Genomic DNA, 22,528 nt, shown 5'->3' with positions numbered 1-22,528 from the left:
TCTTTGCTTCGCTGTTTTACGTCATGCCCACTAACAAATTGAAAACTGTACCTATACGCCTTTTTTTTTAGTCCAGATTTTAGTATTCGTATTGTTATCTTAGAAAGTCTTACTGATTAAAATACTACAATAGGTAACAATTTGACAATTTAGTAGTGTCAACCCTGTGGTTATGACCCGTGTATATAGCATATTAATCCTGAATACAACGTTTGGTGGTGCGCCTGTCAGATGCGGAACGTACAGATAAGGTAATAGGAAACAGTTGAATATACTATTGGTATCGGCAGCGGACTCGACCCGGAACTTCTTAATTATTGGCAATATTAATTACGTGGAAAACAAAAGGGCCTGGAGTGGTGTAATTTTTAATCTACACCTTTGTACTTTATTAGTTATATATAAAGTTGAATTCTGTGATTCGTCGTTTTTACGTGATGACGGCTGACAAATTGGACCTCGTAATTTTAGTATTATAGATACATACTCTCTCGAAGTAGTCATTATTGAGAGCCAAAATATCATCCAAATATCTAAAAGTATTATTAAATTTGTTTATCAGATGTTGTTTCGATGGGTCTTTGCTTATTTTTGTCATAAATTGTAACTCATAACAATACAAAAACAGGTCCGCAATAAGTGGTGCACAGTTAGTCTCCATTGGAATTCCGATAATCTGACGATATACGGAATCCCCAAAACGAACAAAAATGTTATCTAGTAAAAATTCAAGGGCATATATAGTATCAAAGCATGTCCAATTAATAAAGTTTTTTTTGTTTATTGCTACTAAAAAATGACCTAAAAGAGTTTGAACATATATATTCACATTCTGATTTTTTGAATGCCCATTTAATTAGATATGTGAATTTTTTCTTGATGAGAATGTGAGGCAATGTGGTATACAGGGTAGACAAATCAAAACTTACACAAAGCTCTGGACTATTGTCATAATTTCTAAATCCTTTGGAATGTCTTAAACTCATATGCTTTTCTAAGAACTACATTACACGACATACTATAAGGTAAGTTCGATTTTTTTTCAGATTTGGAAATTGTGTATGAATGAGAGGGTTTAACTTTAAAAGTTGGGGCTATACACTGAGTGATATCAGAAATATTAAGACAAAAAGGATCGCAGTCATATGTTGCTTTAATAGGAATGTTTGCCTTTTTTTTTTGACGGTTTTTTACCTTCATTATGATCTCCTTTTTCAGTAAACCCATTTGCGGGCCAGGACTGGGTTGCACAAACGTTATTTAAATTTAAGTGTCATTTAAATATACGTTAAACCATAATTAAAATTAAGTAACCGTTATTCCTGTTGCACAAAGGTTTATTAGAGGTAAGTAACACTTAAAGGTTACTTAAACTTAAATGTGGCAAAGGGGTACTTTTAAATATTTAAATATCGATTAAATATGGAAGACATGCTGCTTTTCGGCAACCTTGCTGGTAATATAAGGCCACCATTGGCACCTAGAAAGTATAGAGAAAGGCTACTCACCCTTAATGATTTGACAGACAAGCAGCTTCGTTCCAGATATAGATTTGGGAGACAATCTATCCAAAGGATAACTGATATTGTTCGTGACGATATTACACACCCGACCCAGAGAAGTCACGCACTAAGCGCAGAAATGCAGGTACTAAATGTAGATTTTAAACTCGTGTAAACATGGTTTTGAAAAACAATCACATTCTCCAATGTTTGTTTCTATTTTTGTGTGTTTACGAACATAACCACCATTTGCGACATCCTTTTTCTTAGAATAAAAACAGCTACACAAGATCATCTGCACACTGAGTATTAAATCCTTTCATAAATGCCGAAATCCAAAATATGTGTCAAACATTTCCCACCATCAACTTTGTTTACATTTTTTCAAAGGGACGTAATACATTTTACGGGATTCATAGAGGGATACAGTTTCTTATAAAATTTAACTTTTTGTAAAGTCATTGGGGGAGGGGAGGGAAACCCGGAAACGTGTTATTTATCTATGAAATTCGTTACTGTTCGTGTGACATATTAATAGTGATATCATAGAGACACGCTGTTAAAAAACAATAATTATTATTTTCAGTGATTTTTTTAAAACACATAATTTCAACGTGCACAACTTTATACCTTTGTTATTATTTTAGAAATAATACGAATTAATATGAAGAAGGGGCAGGACCTTTTTCGGACGTCGGGATCGGATGTTTTTATGATCGGGATTTCTGGATTGATCCTTTCGGGACCCGGGAATTCTTGTTTCGAATTTTAGGATGCCGATATTTTTTTTTTTAATTCTGGACCTCTGGATTTAGTTAGTTTAAACATATTTATTTAGAGTGGATTGGGAAACAAGTTTTGCAACTTATATTAATCCCTTTCCACTTTGCGGGTGCGAGTGCTGCCTTGTAGCGGCATTAGCGGACCTCTGGATTTCATTAGTTTAAGCCCGGGATTTCGGGATAAGAACCCTCTTTTAAGTATCAATATATATATATATATATGTATGTATAATAATTAATAATTAACGATTATTCATTTAATCGCTAAACTAAGAAACGCCGGTTCCTGCATGTTAATAATCTTGAAAATATAAATATCTAGATATTAAATTAAATACATATATTTTTGTATGAAGAGATTATGTTTCGAACATCATATACGGTTGTGTGCAAACGTGTCAAATGACGAAAAGGACCCGATACTTGTACCTTATTTCGGGGTTCAGGGATAAATTTTTGCAATAAAATGCATGTAATATATGATTTTTAAATTCTGTATAAGCAGCGTTTTAAGTGTATAATCAGTGGCGGATCCAGAAATTTTCATAAGTGGGGGCCCACTGACTGGCCTAAGAGGGGGCCCGGTCCAGTCATGCGCCAGTGATTCCCTATTTAAGCAACCAATTTTTTTCTCAAAAAAGGGGGGCCCGGGCCCCTGCCCCCCCCCCCTGATTTCGCCTCTGATAATGTATATATATATAAATGGTTAATGAACTGTTAGCACGCAAGTTTTAAAAATAAACTCATCATATATAATGTTTTAACAGGTGCTTGTTGCTTTGAGGTTCTTTGCATCTGGTAGTTTCATGCAGGTCATAGGAGATACTGTGGGTATAGATAAATCAACAGTTAGTAGATGTGTTAACAAAGTATCAAAAGCCCTTGCTTCTAAATCTGACCAGTACATCAAATGGCCGTCAGAACAGAGGAAACGAGATATAAAGCAAGGTTTTTATGACAATGGTGGATTCCCTGGAGTAATTGGTTGTATAGATGGTACCCATGTGAGAATTGCAGCACCCTCAAGCGACGAACCATCATTTGTCAACAGAAAGGGCTTTCATAGCATAAATGTGCAGGCCATTTGTGATAATGAAGGTATTTATCAACATAAATTAATTTTTATTTTCCATTCATGCCACGCATATATATACATAATGGTTTACTTTTTTAAATTGTTGTTTAGATGGAGTGTTGTCTCATTGGCACTCATACCACATCTTCCTATATCTATATAGAACTATAAACATGCATCCGCAATGAATATATAACATTACTTTATCATTATTCGTTCCTGCAAAAAAAAATGTCAATATTTTTTGAAGTATATCAATTTATCATAGAGTGATTTAGTTAAATATTCAAGCAGTTATAAGCATAACAAAATATGTAGATCGTTTGTCCATTTCACTGATAAATGCCAGAAAATAAACCCACTTTTTAACTTGACCAATTAAGATTCCGCGTAGACTTCTGCATGGCTGTTTGATCATCTCTGATAAAGTAAAATCCAGACCAGCGCTTACAAAGAAAATTCTATGAAAGGTATAAAGGACGACATCAAATGATAAAAAACTGAATTCACATAGTTTTTTACCGATCCCCACCCCACCCCCTCTTCACCTAATTTGGAAAAAAATCGATTTTATATATACAAAATTTGCGAAATCTTAAACCCCCACCCATGCACCCCCACACTATTTGATCTAAGTTTTTTTTATCCTACATGTTTATCCTACAATCAACTTGTACGATTCGCTCGTGTATGTAACAATGTATTAGATTTTAGCGAGAGAAATTTATGTATTACTGAAAAATTATTACACCAGGGTTTTCGATATCACAAACTGGTCAAAACATTTACTAAATTTTATCACCGGTATAAGGAAATAATTCGTAAATATAACTCAACATGCAGACATCTTATACGTTCAGGTATTTCACATCCAAAATTTTATGGAAATATTCTTTATAAAGCACAAAAATGTCAGTATTCTCCTCAGAAACTAACAAAACCTTTAAATAGACTTATTAAAAGGGGATATAGTTACGATACTGTTGTCAGGTCATTAAAGATTGCATATTTTGGCTTTAACATTGATTCACTGATAGGGTCTTTGCATCGGAACTAAACACATTTATTTCTAAAAAAAAAGTTGTTGGCATGACACGGGTTATGTTCTTTTCATATATTTTATGATAGTATGATACTAAACCCCTAACGGGAGGGATTGTACCTGATATTCATATGATGAAGACATAATCTTTCAATCAGTTTAATTGAGGTCTGGAGCTGGCATGTCAGTTAACTGCTAGTAGTCTGTTGTTATTTATGTATTATTGTCATTTTATTTATTTTCTTTTGTTACATCTTTTGACATCAGACTCGGACTTCTCTTGAACTGAATTTTAATGTGCGTATTGTTATTGTTTTACTTTTCTACATTGGCTAGAGGTATAGGGGGAGGGTTGAGATCTCATAAACATGTTTAACCCCGCCGCAATTTTGCGCCTGTCCCAAGTCAGGAGCCTCTGGCCTTTGTTAGTCTTGTATGATTTTAAATTTTAGTTTCTTGTGTATAATTCGGAGTTTAGTATGACGTCCATTATCACTGTACTATTATGCATATTTTAGGGGCCAGCTGAAGGACACCTACGGGTGCGGGAATTCTCGCTACATTGAAGACCCATTGGTTGCCTTCGGCTGTTGTTTGCTCTATGGTCGGGTGGTTGTCGCTTTGACATATTCACCATTTCCTTTCTCAATTTTATGTATTGATCTTTTAATATCATTCCTAAGTTCCAACGGTACCGTTCCGACAAAACATTTGAAAAGGCAATTTTAAAACCTTTGAATGGTGTCATAAAATTCTCAATTCGGAATTTGCTATGAAATAAAATTGTGTTGTTTTAAAAATCAATAAAAAATCAAATAAGCTCTCAAAAACTAAAAGATTTTGTTTTTGTTTTAGTATTTCTTGATTTATATTACAGTATACAATTATTATTTTCGTAGGTAAATTTACAAACATTGTAGCGAGGTGGCCTGGAAGTGTTCATGACAGTCATATCATGAGATGTTCACAAATATCTGAACATTTGGAGCAAGCTCATAAATGTGTAGAAGATGGATTAATACTTGGTGACAGCGGCTTCGCATGTAGAAGTTTCCTGATGACGCCTTATATCAGACCGACAGAGCCTTACCACGAGAGATTTAATACAGCTCACACGCGCACAAGATGCTGCATTGAAAGAACATTTGGGTGGTGGAAGAAACGATTTTATTGCTTGCACGCAGAATTAAGACTGCAACCAGAGAAAGTATGCACCTTAATTATGGCATGTGCAGTTTTGCACAATCTTGCAATAGAGATGAGAGAACCGATGGAGGATCCTGACGATGAAATTCAAATGTTTTGGAACATCAGCAAAGATTTCCAAGGACCAGACGAAGGACGTGTTGTGAGAGATCACATTGCAAGGACATTTTTTGCATAATAATTTTATTATATTACACTGAAGCACATTAAAGAATAATATCACAGATAACATAAATGTTCAAAAATTGTACATCATCTTTTTCTTTGTTTCATTGTTCATGCATTTAATGCATCAAGAGTTAGTAGGACGTCGTTCTCTTGTATTTCCCACTGGTTCAGCCTTCTAATTTCAAGTTTAAGCTTTTCGTTTTCCAGTTTAATTTTCTCTACCTCAAGTTTAAATTTTTCTTCCTGGACTGTTAATACATCATATTGTTTCCTTGCTAGCATTTCCTGAGTTATTACATGTGAAGTCTTCACTGAGTTTTTCTTAGAGTATGGAGTGCTTGTGTATCTTGGTAACGAAATTGCAGTAGCGGGAGTGCACGTAATAGTATCATAGGTATCATTGTTTACTAACAAACAACTTTCTGGTTGAACCTCAACCTCACACCCTGAGAAAGATTCAGCTGGAGATATATTTGGTGAAAAGATTGAGTCTGAATTATCTGAAAATATAAAGATTGAAAATGCATGAATTATACGGTATCGATTAGACTGGCATGAAGAAGGCAGTGTTTGAATATATATTACAGAAAGAAAGTAAAATACTTATTGTTTTAACCTGCCAAAATATTTACATAGTATATACAATCTTCAAGAAAATGTTAATATGTCAATTAAAATGTTGATATACAATGTATATAAATATATTGAACTGCCGTCAGTAAAATTAAAATTAGATATATCATGGGCCATAGTTCATTCTGATTAAAATCAAACCTCTCACGGTTTGTTTGTATATATCGTGTGTTGGAGGCAGGGGCGGATCCAGCCATTTAAAAAGGGGGTCCCAATCCAGGAGAAAAGAGGGGCCTGATGGCGGAGCATCACATTGTTCTAGTAAAAAATAACCAATAAAGATGCCGAGCAAAACGAGCCAATTTTGTTTGGGTCTAAGCAATTCATTTCCAAAAATGTGAGAAAGAAAGTTTTTTCCGACTAAAAAGGGGCCATACTATTCTATTCCAAAATAAACCCACGTGAGACCCCCATCCTAAATCTATATAACGTTACTCCTATTAATTTCTGACTGTGGGATATTTTGAGGAAGACGCACTGTACGAATTCAATGTTCAATGATTAGAGTAAAGAGAGGTGGTACAATTGCTAATGAGAAAACTAACCAGCAAGGTTTGAACAAAGTAGATGTATGCACTAATGGGCAACCGTGCCGCGGCCTTTAATAATGACGAGAGAGAGAGAGAAAAAAAATACAATGCAAATGCCCGACAGGAAAAATATGAAGCAATATATTAAACTTGGGAAACTAATGTTGTTTAGCCTAATTGACAATAAAACAATGATTCAGGGAAATTGATCGAATACACGACCTCTGGCAATGTAAGCAATGATATTATATAGTTCTTGTCTAAATTATAGGACTTTAATTTATATTTGTCTCAGAAAAAAGGTAACTGCAAATTACCAGTTTTGTGTCAATTGTAGCAATAAACTAATAATAGTTATCAACATCTAAATTATGTGTTAATGTTTATTGCATAGATTTCTTTCTATTAGCATTAAGGATCATAAATATTTTCCACGACTACATTGTACATTATTTTGAACTAAGATCAACTATGGCTACACAAATGCTCCTCGACGAAAATATAAAAAAAGATGTGGTATTATTGCCAATGAGACAACTAAGAAAGCATTTATTATTTGAAAAAAAATGATATATGCTCCATTTAATTTTTGCGTAGTGAAAAGGTGGGGTAGGAGCTAGGGTCCTGATTCCGAATTCCCGGGCTTAAAGACACAAAATCCCGATCGCGGTCCAGATTTTAAATAAAGTTAATTCCCGTCGATCCCAAATTAGAAAAAAAAAGAATTCCCGGATCCCGAAAGGGTCAATCCTGAAATCCCGAACTTAAAAACACCCGATCCCAAAGACCCCTCCCCTCTAGTATGAAAATACTTTTTAAATTAATAAAAACAATCATTTATCTCGGAACAAGTCGATTGTCTTTTTTTTAAACTCAATGTTGAAATAACGTTTACCCAAATTATTAATTGTGTTTATGCAAGAATTATCACGTTAGACATGTTAGAAATGATACAAAAAATTCAAGTACTGTAACATAGAATAAATCGATAATGGTGTGCTTTAAAAACACCCATAATTGTACCTCATTACTACCGTGACGTCATGTTAAAAATCGAAACGCTAAAATATTTCTCTAAGAGGCAATAGTGCAGGAGAATTGAATTAAAAATAATAATATTTGTGAGAGTAAGAATATTGGGAAATATTGGATTATTACACAGAAACCGGTAAGGTTTTTTTTCTATTTCTGAAGTAAGCTCGAGTGAATATCCGTTCGACTTTGTTGACGGTTGCGAAATGTGCTTGGTCACAGTCATATGGTTTCATTTTGACTTATAATTGAGAGGTCAGAGAATAAGAAATCGTAAATATTGAAAAATTAGAAAATAGCGAATGACGATATTCATTCCACAAGCAGTGTGTGAGCGTCCTTATATATACAATTAATTTTATTATTATACAAATGTGGACTACCCTTCAAAAAGGCCCCACAATTTATTTTTAAGGAATGTGTTTACAAATATTGATCAGCTGATGCGTATTCGTAGACAAAGCAATCGGTAGCTAACTGTTAACTTACATTTTGATATTTAGTTTCAAATTGACGTAATTCAACCATATAAATGATTTGTTTTAAAAGATATAAGATCTTTCAAATGATAAATGAAGGAATAAACACAGCCGAATTAACAAATACATTATTCGTGTATATAAAATATAACAACCCTTCATTAAGTGCCATTATTATATTTAATTCGCATAATAGTCTTTTTAAAGATAGCTTTAATTAAATTGGATTTAAAAAGATAAAAACCAGATATTTATCAAGTGCATGTGACAAAACAGAACATAAAGTACACAATTGTCATATTATATTGTATTGCTTTTAATATATATGAACCACACATTCTTTTTTTAATATATATGTCGTGTACATGTTATTATTTTGTACGCGTTATTACCTGTCCAATTTTTATTTCTACAATTCAGGAAAGTCACCATTTGTAAGAATACAGTTAAATATTTTACACATATAGGTGTAAGAAATTTCTACTCATAATAATGTACTCGTTCATCATATTATCGTATCCTGTAGATTTTTATCGTTTTAACTTTTTAATACCACCATCAAAGTAATGGAGAATCAAGCTCATCGAACACAGTACCTGTATTTTCGCCTTGTAAATCCTGCTGTTGTATATATCCTGGTTTGAAGTTAATTTCTTAAAATGTTCTTCAAACTGCTCTAAAATTATGTTATAATGTATATCCTGTTTACGTTTTTTAAATTTCCTATAGAATTGTTTCGGATTAGTCCTTCTAAACGAACACATCATGTTACCTCTTTGATTCTTATATTGTCTCTTCAGATTATTTTCTAGCCACTTATATCTCTGTTTTGCTAAATTTAGATTGAGTCTATTTTCATTGGATCGGAACTTATTTAAAGTTCCAAGTGCTTGTTGGTAAGCATTATATATGTTTTTGCATTCATCTGTAAACCAGGGTTTATCTGTTATAGTTTTAAATTGGGTATAATCATTAGTACATATATCACAGTGTTTTTATGCCTAATTTCTGTCTTTGTATACTGTTCAACAATTTCAGACAAAAGTTTATTTAAATCATCCACGCAGATATTGATGTCACTATTTTCATCTATATTGGTCAACATATCCTCAAACTGCTGGGCGTTAGACAACAAACTTTCCTTGACGTCATCTTCACACTCGTTTCTCCATTTAAAAGTATTATAAACAAGATTACTACATGTGCTTTGATCTTTGACCAAATTTATTGTATTGTCCCTTAGGTGGAATTGAAGTAACAAGGGAGCGTGACATGAAAAACTAGTAAACATCCCTACGTTAAAAGTCTTTACAATCTTAAACATATTTTCAGATAATAATAAATAGTCAATTACACTACAACCATTTTCGTTATTAAACATATTTTACCACTATCTTCTCCAAAACGTCCGTTACAGATGAGTAACCCAGAGGATTTACATAATTGTAAAATTCTTTGTCCGAAACTATTTGGCGCTTTTGTATCCTCGGAATGTCTCTGTACAAAATCTTGCCTATCATTTACATAATCAGTAAATGAGATATTGTCTTGTAATAATGAATCTAAGACATTGTTCAATAAATAGTCCGGTTTCAAACCAACACGACCATTTAGGTCTCATAAAACAGCTACCGTACGATTATTATACAGAGATTCTATTTGTTCTGGCAAAATAATCACAGTTATATGTACATCACAGCTATATTTACGATAAAACACATTTTTATCTGGAGGCATATATATATAGAGCATATGTATAAATCTAAATTATCAGGTGTTATACCTTTATCAATGTTCAACCAAATCATACCATCCACACAACATTTCAAAATTTCAATAAATTGGTTAATCCATTTTTAATAAAACACTACTATTCCACCCCCGTTACATTTCTCTCAACATAAACACTTTTTGTCGTAACCTTTTAGATCGAATTCACCAAGGAATTTGACCCAGAATTCATTCAACACAGAATATCGTATTTCTTTATAATTTAAAAAAAAGTTCCATCTTTTAGCTTTCATATTATTCCTTTTGAAATATTCCAAGAACATACATTTCAACACTCATGATTTCCCGTTTTCAATATCATATCTGTATTGTTTAACATCCAACATCGCTGATCCCTAATCCTTCTACAATTGACCGTTAACAAATAGCTTATTGCCGACAAATTTTGCTTTCTTTTGATTTTTGCGAACTGTTGCACAATGTTAACGTTTATTCGTGTTCGACACTTAATAAGTTGAGTATTTTGATTCTTTTCATTGCAAACTAAAATAAAATAAAATATGTCATAATCAACAACAAAAACAATAACGATAATACGAAAAGAAGTACACAGGTTTGATGAATCAATGGATTACAAATGTATTTCACGTGCCGACTGTTTATGTACTATTTTGTCTCTTTGAAGTCTTTCATTGGTGTATGGCGGTGGATTTTCAATTTTTGTCGTATTAAAAGTTTTGAGTTTTTCCTTGGTTTTCTTCTGCCTCTCTGCCCCAACATTTCCTCGTAATAAAGTTAGTATGATACACGAAAGCAATAACATGACCTTGGCCATGTCATTTAAATTTAATGAAACAATTGCCGTTTAAAGAATAAATTTAGTTAAACTAGATTTGAAAAGACTATACGGTATTATCAATTGTGACAGAACCTAACATAAACAATACAATGCCTTGTGTTAATTAAATTGTATTGGTTTAATTCATTAAAAGACGAGAACATTCTTTCCTATTATCTCAAAAGTTTAGGTACTAATTGACAAAAACATACATTATCTTATTTTTTTTTGTCTTTTATAATGTATTTACAAGACTCGTCAACTGCTCAATTTCTTTGGTACATAAAAAAATAAAATAAAATCTAAATATTTGACAAACTTGTTAAAAAATTGAAAACAACACATTTAATAATTTCTTACGTCCAAAGCGCTTTTCTTGATTTACCTTCATCAGGAACGCTCAAAGCCAAACATTTGAAATCCGAAGATGTATTAGTACCGAAACCGTTGAATAGCTATATGTAAAAAAATACCTAGAATATCTAGCCAAATCCATCTAAAGCCAACTTTGCCTTGAGGGTGTTGAAACCTTAGTTTTTTTAATAATTTCAAAATTTATAAACGGACACTTTTTAGTAAAGTTTGTTAATACCATTAACGGTACCAATTTTCCTGCACCAGATGCGCATTTCGACAATACATGTCTCTTCAGTAATGCTCGTGGCCAAAATATTTGAAATTCAAAGCTTATATAAAAGATGAAGAGCTTTCATCCAAAAGGTCCAAAAAGTATAGCCAAATCCGCGAAAGGAATAAGAGATATGCACGATTGAGATACATTCCTTAATTTATAATAATTTCTAACATTTTAAATCATGTCAGTACCGAAGTACTGACTACTGACCTGATGAGGTTCACCGTTATTTTTCACCCTTAAAATGCCCTTTTCCATGGATGAGACGACTTTTGGAAATATATATACACACAAATAATTGTTTTCATAATTTTGACCCTTTCCTGATTCCTTAAATGTTTTTTTTTTAAACGACATGACAAGACAGACTAAGGTAAGTTGGATTTTTTTTCAGACTATCAAAATTGAATGTTCTTACACTGTACAATAATTCATTATTGAAACTTTTACTCACTTGAACTCATAATGATATTAATTCTAAAATTCCAAAAAAAAAAAAAATATATTATTTTGTTGAAAAGTGAAAGTTTTAAAATAGCCAAAAGCAAATAAAAATCCGATTCAATCAATATAAGTTGTAGGATTAAATATTATTCGGCATGACATTTGTATGATCACCAGACACGTAGTCACCGTAAATTGTGTCCACAGATATAAGGTTATAGTGTAATATCCTCACACCTCCGTTTGAGTAGGCTATGTTCACGGCCGACACTCGGCTAACCGAGAGATTGGTCGGTTAATCTATATTGAGTATGCGGCTATATGGGCGATTAGTCTGTTAATCGGGTTGGTTATATGTCTTTGTTAAACTCTATTAAATATACAGATTTTTGGCATGTTATAAGAACCAAATCAAAAAAAGAAAAGTGTCTGACAAAATGATATCTATCATAGAACATTTTGCACTTGTAAAAACATTTCTTAGTCTGCGCAGTCTTCAGTAAAACTAAAAGGCGTCGCGCAAGTATGTAGTATGTATGCTTATACGCATAGCAATTGTTTTAATAACAGGCGAAACAAACAAATTTAGTTATCATTTAAAGGACAAAAAATAGTACTGTGGTTCTAAAAAATAAATTGACATTAGTAAATATTTCATAATTGTAAAATAACGTGAATAATACCACGTTTTAATGAAAATTATGGGAATAAAGTCTGTTAATGGGTTGGACAATTGAAATTGTGTCAGTTAAGAGTTATTTAGCAACGACAATAAGTTTGCTACCTTTATATTTTCCCCTTGAAAAATTTATGAATGAGATGTTCCTGAGTAAACAAAAATGACAATACGGTGCCACAGTATCCATGAAAGAGCATTTTTATTTTGACTTTTTTTGCATTTTATTGAAGGGTGTGTCACTTCAATATAGCGTGATATGGATTGGCCTCTGGAATATGCATGAATTTTTTATTGACGTTTTCAATCATCCTTACTTTTTGAGTCTGTTCGAAGTAGCACGTTCTTAATTCCGACTGAAGTGTCTTTCTAATCCAACACAGGGTACATATAACGTGTTCTCGTTCACATATGAAGATGATATTTGTCACTGGACGTTAAACCCTAATTCGTCAGCATCATCAAGTTGGTTCTTTTCTTCTGTTACTTAAGTACAGCTATTTGTAAGATCCAGGCAGGGGGTGATTCATGTATGTCTCAGAACTGCTTTATTCTTTTATATAATAGGCAGCTAAGATTGAAATAAAGTTTGCAAGCTTTTTTTTTTAATTTTGTTGAACGGTTGCTATGGAAACATGCAGCCATTTTTTTGAGGAATTTATGATGAAATCAGGCATAAAAATTGGAAAATGTCTACTTTTTGGTTGCAGCAATTTTATGATAATGACAATTTCAAGAAAAAAAAAAATTTCAACATATAATTAGGCATTATTTGAAGTATATATTTTGATGTTGAGGTTGTGAAATTTTGTTTTGATATTAGGCTAAAATGGTATTTAAAAAGGTGCAAAAATCTGCATTTTGACATTTTCTGAAAATAGCTTAAATATCATACTTTAAATCAAGAAAAATTGACATTGAGCAGACAAGTTCATTATAAACTATGATTGCATCTTAAAGATCATACATTGAATTATTAAAAACAGGAAAAAAACATCCGTTTTTTTTTAAATTTTTTGTTACCATGGCAAAAAAAATTGGTAAAATTCATAAAAATGACAAAACACAATACTTGTTCATTATCAAAATCTTTGCTATTTTTTTTATATTAATGTAATTTAACAGACAATAAAACTTATGATTTGTTTGAAAATGATAAAAAATATATAAGGTTTAATTGAAGTGGCTGAAAGACCATAGCAACCAAAAAGAAGCCCTAGCAACCGGTCTGAAATTGCTGAATTAATTCAGAATCAGCATCAAATACATGGTTTTCTAGGTATTGGATGCATATAAATAATGGAGTTTGAATAATATACTCAACAGTAAGATAGTTAATTTACACTTGATCTGATTTTGGTTACCATGGGAATAAAAAAGTACAGATTTGATACAAACCATTATGTACCTTATAATATCTGTTTTGCAGCCCTGTAAATGGACTTCTTTCAACTATAATCAGCAAAAATCATATTTTTCTATATTTACCACTCATATCTCTTGATTTCATGAACGGGTCATTTGTTTATTGTGATAACAAAGTATGGCAATGAGTGATACATGGGGGTCAACAGATTATCACCAAATTTGGTATGTTATCTTGCCTTCAATCAAGATTGATGAAAAAATATTCATTTTTGTTGCTAAGACACTTTGGTTGCCATGGCAACCAAGTGTCAGATTGTGGGTTCTGGTTTAGACAAATATACACAAATTACAGTATCTTAAACATTCATTCAGAAACAATACATAAAAAAGCAGACAAATTGCTGTGATATATTATTTATTTTCAGATATTATCTAAACACAATAACAAAAAATAAAGAGATATTTCAAGTTTTTTTCATTGTTACCTCTGTACCAAAAAGGGGTAAAACACAAATTTCTTAATATTGGAATTTTCTTGTTTTTGACCAATTTTGAAGTAAAATTTTTTCACAAAACCCAACAAGTAACATCCTATTATGTATATACAAATTAAAGAATACTTACTGGAGTTAAACCAGAAATAAAAAAAAAGATTGTGCAAATTTACAAAATTCGAATAGATGAATGGCTACATAAGGGAGATAATCCATTTTTCCGTTTTTCCTTATTTTGACCAATTTAATGATAAAAATTCTACAAAACTCCTTAAGTAAAACTGTATTACTTTTAGGCAAATTAAAGTTTTTTAAATAAATATCTTTCAAAAAGAAACGAAAAAGTATGCAAGTTTACTAAAAACCAGTAATTTCATAACAAAAAAGGGAGGTAATCCATTTTGTTGCTTTTTCAATTTTGACCAATATCAAGGACTTAAGTTCTAACAAAACTCTTCATGCTAAACAATAATACTTATATGCTTATTAAAGTTTTTTAACTGAAAATCATTCAAAAAGAAACAATAATGTGTGCAAGCTAACTAAAAAATCAGTAAATTCATTAAATAAAAGGGAGGTAATCCCTTTTGTTGCCTTTTTCAATTTTGACCAAAATCAACGACTAAAATTCTAACAGAACTCTTCATGTTAAACTATAATACTTTTATACTTATTAAGGTTTGTTTAACTGAAAATCTTCAAAAAGAAACAATAATGTGTGCAATTTCACAACAAATCATCAAATTCATTAAATAAATGGGAGGTAATCCACTTTGTAACTTTTTTCCAATTTTGACAAAAATCAAGGTCTTAAATTCTAACAAAACTCTTCATGTTAAACTATAATACTTTTATGTTAATTAAAGAGTTTTAACTGAATATCATTTAAAAAAAAAAACACCAAAAGCTTGTGAAAATTCTCAAAAAAATAATTAAATTTTTGAAATAAAAGGGAGAAAATCCATTTATTTGCTTTTCCAAATTTTGATCACAATCAAGGACTAAAATTCTAACAAAACTCTTCATGTAAAACTATAATACATTTATGCTAATTACAGTTTTAACTAATTCATTCAAAAAGGAACAAAAAAATGTGCAAGTTAATAAAAAATCAGTAAATTCATTAAATAAAAGGGAGGTAACTACTTTTTTGCTTTATCCAAATCTTAACCAATATCAAGGATTAAAATTGTTCTTGATCTATTTCAGAGAGGAAATAATTTTTATTGAAAGTTTACATGATTCAAAATGATAAATTGACAATGCAAGTAGGTTATCTGTTTCAGTCTGAGTGACTTTCTTATATTTTTCAAATTATTAAAGATAAAATTCTATCAAAATTATACAATTAAAATCATAAAACTTATAAATACATGAAAATAAATGGATAAAATTGAATTTTGTATTTTTCATATATTTTCAAAATTAACAAGCTTTAAAGTGAATATATGTACTATATTCTAACAGTCATTTGTTGGATTTGTAGAGTTAACTGAATCAATTAATTCAGATTGATTTATTGCAACAGCAGCAGCTACCAAGTCATCATCTTCAGGTACTATTTTCTTGTTGTTACTTGCATTAGCTGATACCAATCGAGAAAAGAAAGATGTTATTTGAGTACTATTTAAGCATTCGTTTAACTGAAAAACCCGTCTGCCCTCAGTATCCTTCATAGATTTCATTTCTGATGCTACATAATCTGGACTGCATTTGTTTTTACTTTTCTCTCCTTCATTGAATTTCTTAATAAGGAAGTTTTTAATCTTGGAAGGAAATCTATTCACCTTTCTGGCCCTTTTTAATGCCCAACCCATAGGAAGGGTTTCTACAGCTTGTTGATTATCTGTACATTGGCTGACAACATTTTTTTTCCTTGTAACAATAACATTGTTGCAGAGTTCTGCCCATTGCTTGCGAATGATATCATATACCGATTCTCTTTTTAATCTTAAATCATGTGTACCTAATAGAACATGATTTTCTATAGTTCTGTAAGAAGCATAATGCTTAATACAACCTGGTTCTGGGCATTCAAAGGAGAGTGTTGTCTGCAAAGCAGATGAACTGACTGGTCTTATTGTTGAGGTCTCAGTACTCATTTCATTTTCTACAGCATTACTTTCAGCTTTTGTTAACTTGATCTTTCCTTTGACCTTTGATGGCAGAACAAAATCTGTTACAAGAGTACATCCAGTTTCATTTTGACAATGACCTGATAATTTAGTTAACTCACTATAAGTCATTGACAACCCATCCCCAATACCATAAGCTTTTCTGAATACAACACCAGATTCTGTGTACTGAACATCGTTGTAATGTGTGATATTTTTTGAATTATGAGTCGTCAGAACATGTTTTGACGTTTCAACAATAACAGGGGCCACTTGACATCCAGCTACACCTGTAAGAAAGGGAATTGAACTTATTATATAAAACTTAACAGATACAATGATTATGTGTTGACCTCCGACATTTATGTAACACATAGTTTAAGGTGATTTTGTTTATAGAGATGGTAAATTAAAATTGTATTCTGTACACCTATTAATATTTTGAAGTCAACTGTCAAGTAAATGATTGTCTTTTGTGCTGTATTTTATAATTGTTTTTCTTTTATTATAGTTTTACTCTGCTATTGAGTCAAGGTCTCACTTTGAAGCTACACTGTGACCTATAATTGCTTAAATTTACTAATTTAAGTCTTGGATAGAAATATGTCTCAATGGTAATCATACCACATCTTCTTATGTTTATAGAATAAATTCACAATGTACCTTTTCCATAATCAATTGCAGTTTTCATGTCATCTGCATTCAAAATGTTATTTCCAGTTGCCACAAAGAATCTCATCTTGGTTCTTATATGAGCAATTTTTGAGTCACAGTAGGACTTTCCAGCCTGAGCCTCTGAATATGAATATTGCGTTATTTGAATACCTGCAAAAAATCACAAAATAAACATGAACAAAGATTTGAGAGAGACAACTTATAAATATCTTATTACATTGTGTAATTCACTTTTATAATAAAGTTCAGATATCACCAAAGCTTATATTTTGAAGTATTTTATTTATTTTAATATATAGCTTTGAACTAGGTTTGTTGAAGTTTCTGTTTGTATTCTTAAATATTTTTTGTGTCTTTTTTTCTTGTTCGGATAATTTTATGATCTGTCAAATGCTTTTTTTATATTTAGCACTTATGATTGCAGCATATCAAGATATTGTTTTAGATTTGTAATGTGATATAGTGACCTAATAGCATAACGTTTTTTGTTTTTTTTTTATCATAAAAGTTCTTTCTAAGTTGCACTGTTTTTTCCATATAGAAATTGTAGGACTAAAAGGATAATTGCAGTATAAAACAAAAATGTGTCCAAAGTACATGGATGCCCCACTAGCACTATCATTTTCCATGTTCCATGAACCGTGAAATTTGGTCAAGTCTAATTAAGCTTTAAAATTAGAAAGATCATATCATAAGCATCAAGTGTACTAAGTTTCAAGTTGATTGGAGTTCAGCTTCATCAAAAACTACCTTGACCAAAAACTTTAACCTGCGGACAAACAAACGCAAGAACCAATGGAGCCACAGACCAGAAAACATAATGCCCCTCTACTATCGTAGGTGGGGTAACTATCGTAGGTGGGTCATAAACATAAAAATTCCACTTTACATTCAGTTCAGCTCTGTATTAGTTGATGCAAATTATATCTCTTACCTGTTCTATTGCTAATTTGAGGAATAGCAATCCATGAATGTCCACAATGGTAACAGCCTGCGTTATCAGAACGAAGAAACATATCTGTCACCTGAGGTAGTTGGATTTTAACTGTTTGCAGCACGTGTTCTAACAGTGATGCCACTGCAAACCAATCTTGTTTAACATTCTCCAGAACATGAGTAAATGTCCTATGCTGAAATAAATTATTGTAATGTATTTATCTGATATATCTTTCTTAGTATCCATAACATGTTTGTCCCTAAAATACTGTAACAAATGAGTTGTTGTATTGTCCATTGTCTTTGAACACTTATTGTTTACTTTAAGTAATTGTTACATTTTATTAGTATCCAATATTTGTAAACATACAATAACAGTGTTTGCCACCTTAAAATCAAGTTTAACATCGGACTTTTATAAGTTTGTGAGTGAATTGGTCCAGTTTATACAACAATAAATTCTTAAAGGCGTTTAATCCTACAGTATTTTAAAGAAAACATTTTTGTTTATGAGTTACATACAGACTTGGGGTAATTGTAATTGTAATCATTAATCAGCTGTAATTGATTACAATTTTTCAAGTAATCAGTGTAATCATTAATCAGCCAAAAATCTGAATACATGTAATTTAATTTAAACAATAACTTTTCAAAATACCCTGTAATCATGATTACTTTTTGATTACATTCTGATTACAATGAAAAAAATCTAAAATTGTGTTTTTGGTCATTAAATGAACCTCTTTGTTATTCATATTTGATAAATTTTAAACATACTAAAATGGTTTGGTTACTTTAAGCATGTCTACTTCAGTAAAAAAAAAATAAACTGTTACAGTATTGAAAAGTCACCATTAGCCTAAGCAGAGACATATAATACAATTATTTACCTTTTATCTTGGTAAAATATATTGTACGTACATGTATATTCATCGTTTAATAATGATCTTCATATTAATATTTGATAATAACTGTTATATATTCAAGTAATACTTTTCTTTAACCCTGAATTATAATCTTTTGTTAATTTTTGTGCTTTTGTCAACTTTGAATTGACAGGTAGGAGACTAATTAAGGTTTGTTTTTATTGCAATTACCAATTCAGTATAGCTGTAGGGAAATATATATGATAAAAGATAAATCAGACATGAAAATTTATCTAATTAGCACAAACTAAATTAAAAGTTGGACAAATATGTTGTTTAATTTTTTTTTGTATTTGGACTGGACATGTAAAATGCAATGATTTTTAGTACTTACATATTGTTTACAATTTGATTAAACATTTCTATTAAAATTAAACATAGTTTTAATTGGTAACTTTATTTCATCCATATTTAAACTTCCATAAACTGCAACTTGGAATACATATAAATTTTGAAAGAGGTCAGAAGACAAACAAAAAAACTCTTGATTATGATATATCTTTATTAAATTTAATTCAAAATAATTCAGAGATCATTGATGATAAAGTGTAATGTATATATATTTTAGTGAAATTTGGTGTTTATTTAAATAGGTGAAGTTTAATTTGAAGTTATTATTTTATAATTGAACCAAATGAAATACTTTCTCAAAAATGCTATAGTTATATTCAACGTTTATTCATTCACATCATTCAAAATGTTTTGTTTTTAAATTCATTGTAATCAGATGTAATCATGATTACTTTGCCAATGTAATCATTAATTTAATCAGATACTTTCAGAAATGATGTAATCATTAATTTAATCAGATACTTTCAGAAATGATGTAATCATTAATTTAATTTAATCATACAAATGAAAAAGTAATTGTAATTTAATCAATTACATTGAAAGTAATCGAACCCATCTCTGGTTACATATTTGTTTTCCGTTCATTTTAAAAAAAAATAAGGCCGTTAGTTTTCTCGTTTGAATTTTGTTTTACATTGTTATATCGGGGCCTTTTATAGCTGACTATGCAGAATGGGCTTTTCTCATTGTTGAAGGTCATACAGTGACCTATAGTTGTTAATGACTGTGTCATTTTGGTCTCTTGTGGACAGTTGTCTCATTGGCAATCATACCACATCTTCTTTTTTATATTGTCCAAATTTACACTTCTGTTAAGGCCAAATAAAAATATATGTGTGGTTCCAGTTACACTTTTAAAAAAATAGGGTCGATAGGTCGGCAATTTTTTTTTTTAATTTTTACTTTTGAATTTAAAATAAACAGTCATGATACGTTTTAAGCTAATTGTGTTGCATTCTGTTATGAATTGTTGCATTTTAGCCATAACAGATACTTGTGATGGAAATTCAGATGACAGAAATCTGTGAATTTAATTATTTTAATTCACAATCCTCAAAATTTGATCGTTTGAAAATTTATTTTTCAGAAATAAAAAAAAAAGTTCTAACCCTAGGGTCGTTTTTTTTTTTTACCTAGGGTCGGTCGGGTTACTGGAACCACACATATATTTTTAGTTGGCCTAAAATCATTAGTCATACTAAAAAGATTTGTGTTTCATATTGATTTAAGAATATAGTACAGTGAATCAGGCAAATGTTTGTTATTGTTTTAAAGATAAATAATATAATAAGGTTGTTTTATGATATTATCATAAAATTAGTTACCCCAATTTCACCACTTTCATCTCTATAAATGCAGACGCTGACATGCCAATGTTTTCCCCTTTGGCCAAACCAATCTGTTTGTTTCTCTCTGTATCTCATTGGTAGAAATTTCATGGCCCAGTCCATCACCAAAACTCCTTCAAATCGCTTTAAATTTTCCAGCTTTGGAATTCTAAAAAGATCTTGATTCACTTCTAGCAATATGAGCTTTCCAGTCATTGATTTTCTGTAATGCATCCTGGAAGTTTTTGGTGGTATCCTCTTTGAAGTCATCATCTATCATCTTACCAATACATTTGAACACATCATGCTCTATGCCATGTAACATTTAACACCTATCTCACACTAATGTATGAATGTGCTCACAGGGACTTTGAAAATGACAGTTTTCAGGGTCACTCAAACGCCATTGAAGACAATGGTCAGCACACAGGCAGTCTTTTTCCAAATGAAGTTTATAATCAGTTACATGTGGGAATAGGAGGAAAACTTATGCAAACAAAGGATTATACTCAATCAACTTTTAATTGGCCAATGTTTTTTGGGATAGGAAATTTATATAATAGTTATTTTTGTATATGTTTGAATTTTGTGTTTTTAATTCAAATAAAAATGAAAGAAATGGAATGAGATTGAGATTTGAAATTCTGAATAAGTGAAAGAAACAAAAACGTGACCTTATAGCATAAAACAATCGAAATTAAGAAATATAGCAAATTATCTAATATTTCTTTTATAACACAAATTCAAAAGTAAAGTCACACAAGCATTATAATATGAAACAAACAATACAAGTAAACAACACTTAAGCAAATCACACATTGTAGCACACACATCAGAAGTCCACCGTATATTAGTCTATTAAAGTTTATAAATCTACTCAATGTGAATAAGGTGGGTGGCTGCATCGCTAAACTGTACTGTTGTTAATTCTTGGTGGGGCATTAATGCTGCCGAGTGAATCATGATTGAGGCCTAGCAGATTTACCTGAACTTTTTAAAAGAAAATATAGTTGATACACTGTTCAGTGGCGGATCAAGCCATTCAAAAAAAGGAGGGGGTCCCAACCCAGAGTAAAAAGGGGGGTTCCAACTATGTGTTCCCATTCGAATGCATTGATCGTCCAAAAAAGGGGGGTTTTCAACCCCGGAACCCCCTCCCCCCTTTTCCCTCTGGATTCGACACTGAACAGTGTATCAACTATATTTTCTTTTAAAAAGTTCAGGTAAATCTTAGGTGAATTTTTAATTAACCTTGATTGTTATAAAACCAATTTATAATTAATCAAACCATCTATTGAAGGAATAGTGATTTTTAAAAGTGTGAATTAGGAGGAATACAACATTTACAGTTACTGTTTAGACACGTCCCCGTTTTTCTTTGATATGCCGAAGAAATCAATAAACCGATTGACATGTGCCAAATAACATAACAACAGTTACTGATTAAACAATCATGATCTTTTTATTTTAAGTAATTTTTTTTTCAACTAGTTTGATATCTGTTTACAAAGCCTTCATATGGTACTATGTGGTATGTGCTTTACTTGTGAAGATTTGTCTCATA

The 22,528-nt window shown here is 31.2% G+C and overlaps 1 protein-coding gene and 1 pseudogene across 1 annotated transcript; one reads left to right on the top strand and one right to left on the bottom strand.

Moving 5' to 3' along the window:
• Positions 1-1,422: 1,422 nt before the first annotated feature.
• On the top strand, positions 1,423-5,785 carry LOC139504051 (putative nuclease HARBI1 pseudogene; annotated as a pseudogene).
• Positions 5,786-14,538: 8,753 nt separating this feature from the next.
• On the bottom strand, positions 14,539-21,428 carry LOC139503383 (uncharacterized). Its single transcript, XM_071293156.1, has 4 exons — positions 20,962-21,428; positions 18,358-18,553; positions 17,412-17,573; positions 14,539-17,038 (listed from the first exon to the last, which is right to left on the bottom strand). The coding sequence occupies exons 1-4, from the start codon at positions 21,235-21,237 to the stop codon at positions 16,095-16,097; spliced, it is 1,578 nt and encodes a 525-aa protein (XP_071149257.1). The 5' UTR covers positions 21,238-21,428; the 3' UTR covers positions 14,539-16,094.
• Between the last annotated feature and the right edge of the window lie 1,100 nt (positions 21,429-22,528).

Source organism: Mytilus edulis, chromosome 14 (genome assembly GCF_963676685.1).
Source record: "Mytilus edulis chromosome 14, xbMytEdul2.2, whole genome shotgun sequence".
Classification (NCBI taxonomy): domain Eukaryota; kingdom Metazoa; phylum Mollusca; class Bivalvia; order Mytilida; family Mytilidae; genus Mytilus; species Mytilus edulis.
The sequence above is the reverse complement of the archived record's forward strand: the minus strand, read 5'-3'. Positions and strand labels throughout refer to the sequence as shown.

What these genes read in the sequence shown, in the direction of transcription:
- LOC139503383 (XM_071293156.1), bottom strand. Translation starts at nt 21,237, where the DNA reads ATGATGACTTCAAAGAGGATACCACCAAAAACTTCCAGGATGCATTAC. An exon ending in TCAAATTAGCAATAGAACAG is followed by an intron (nt 17,574 to 18,357) that starts GTAAGAGATATA and finishes GATTTTTTGCAG; the next exon opens with GTATTCAAATAACGCAATAT. An exon ending in TGCAATTGATTATGGAAAAG is followed by an intron (nt 17,039 to 17,411) that starts GTACATTGTGAA and finishes CCTTTCTTACAG; the next exon opens with GTGTAGCTGGATGTCAAGTG.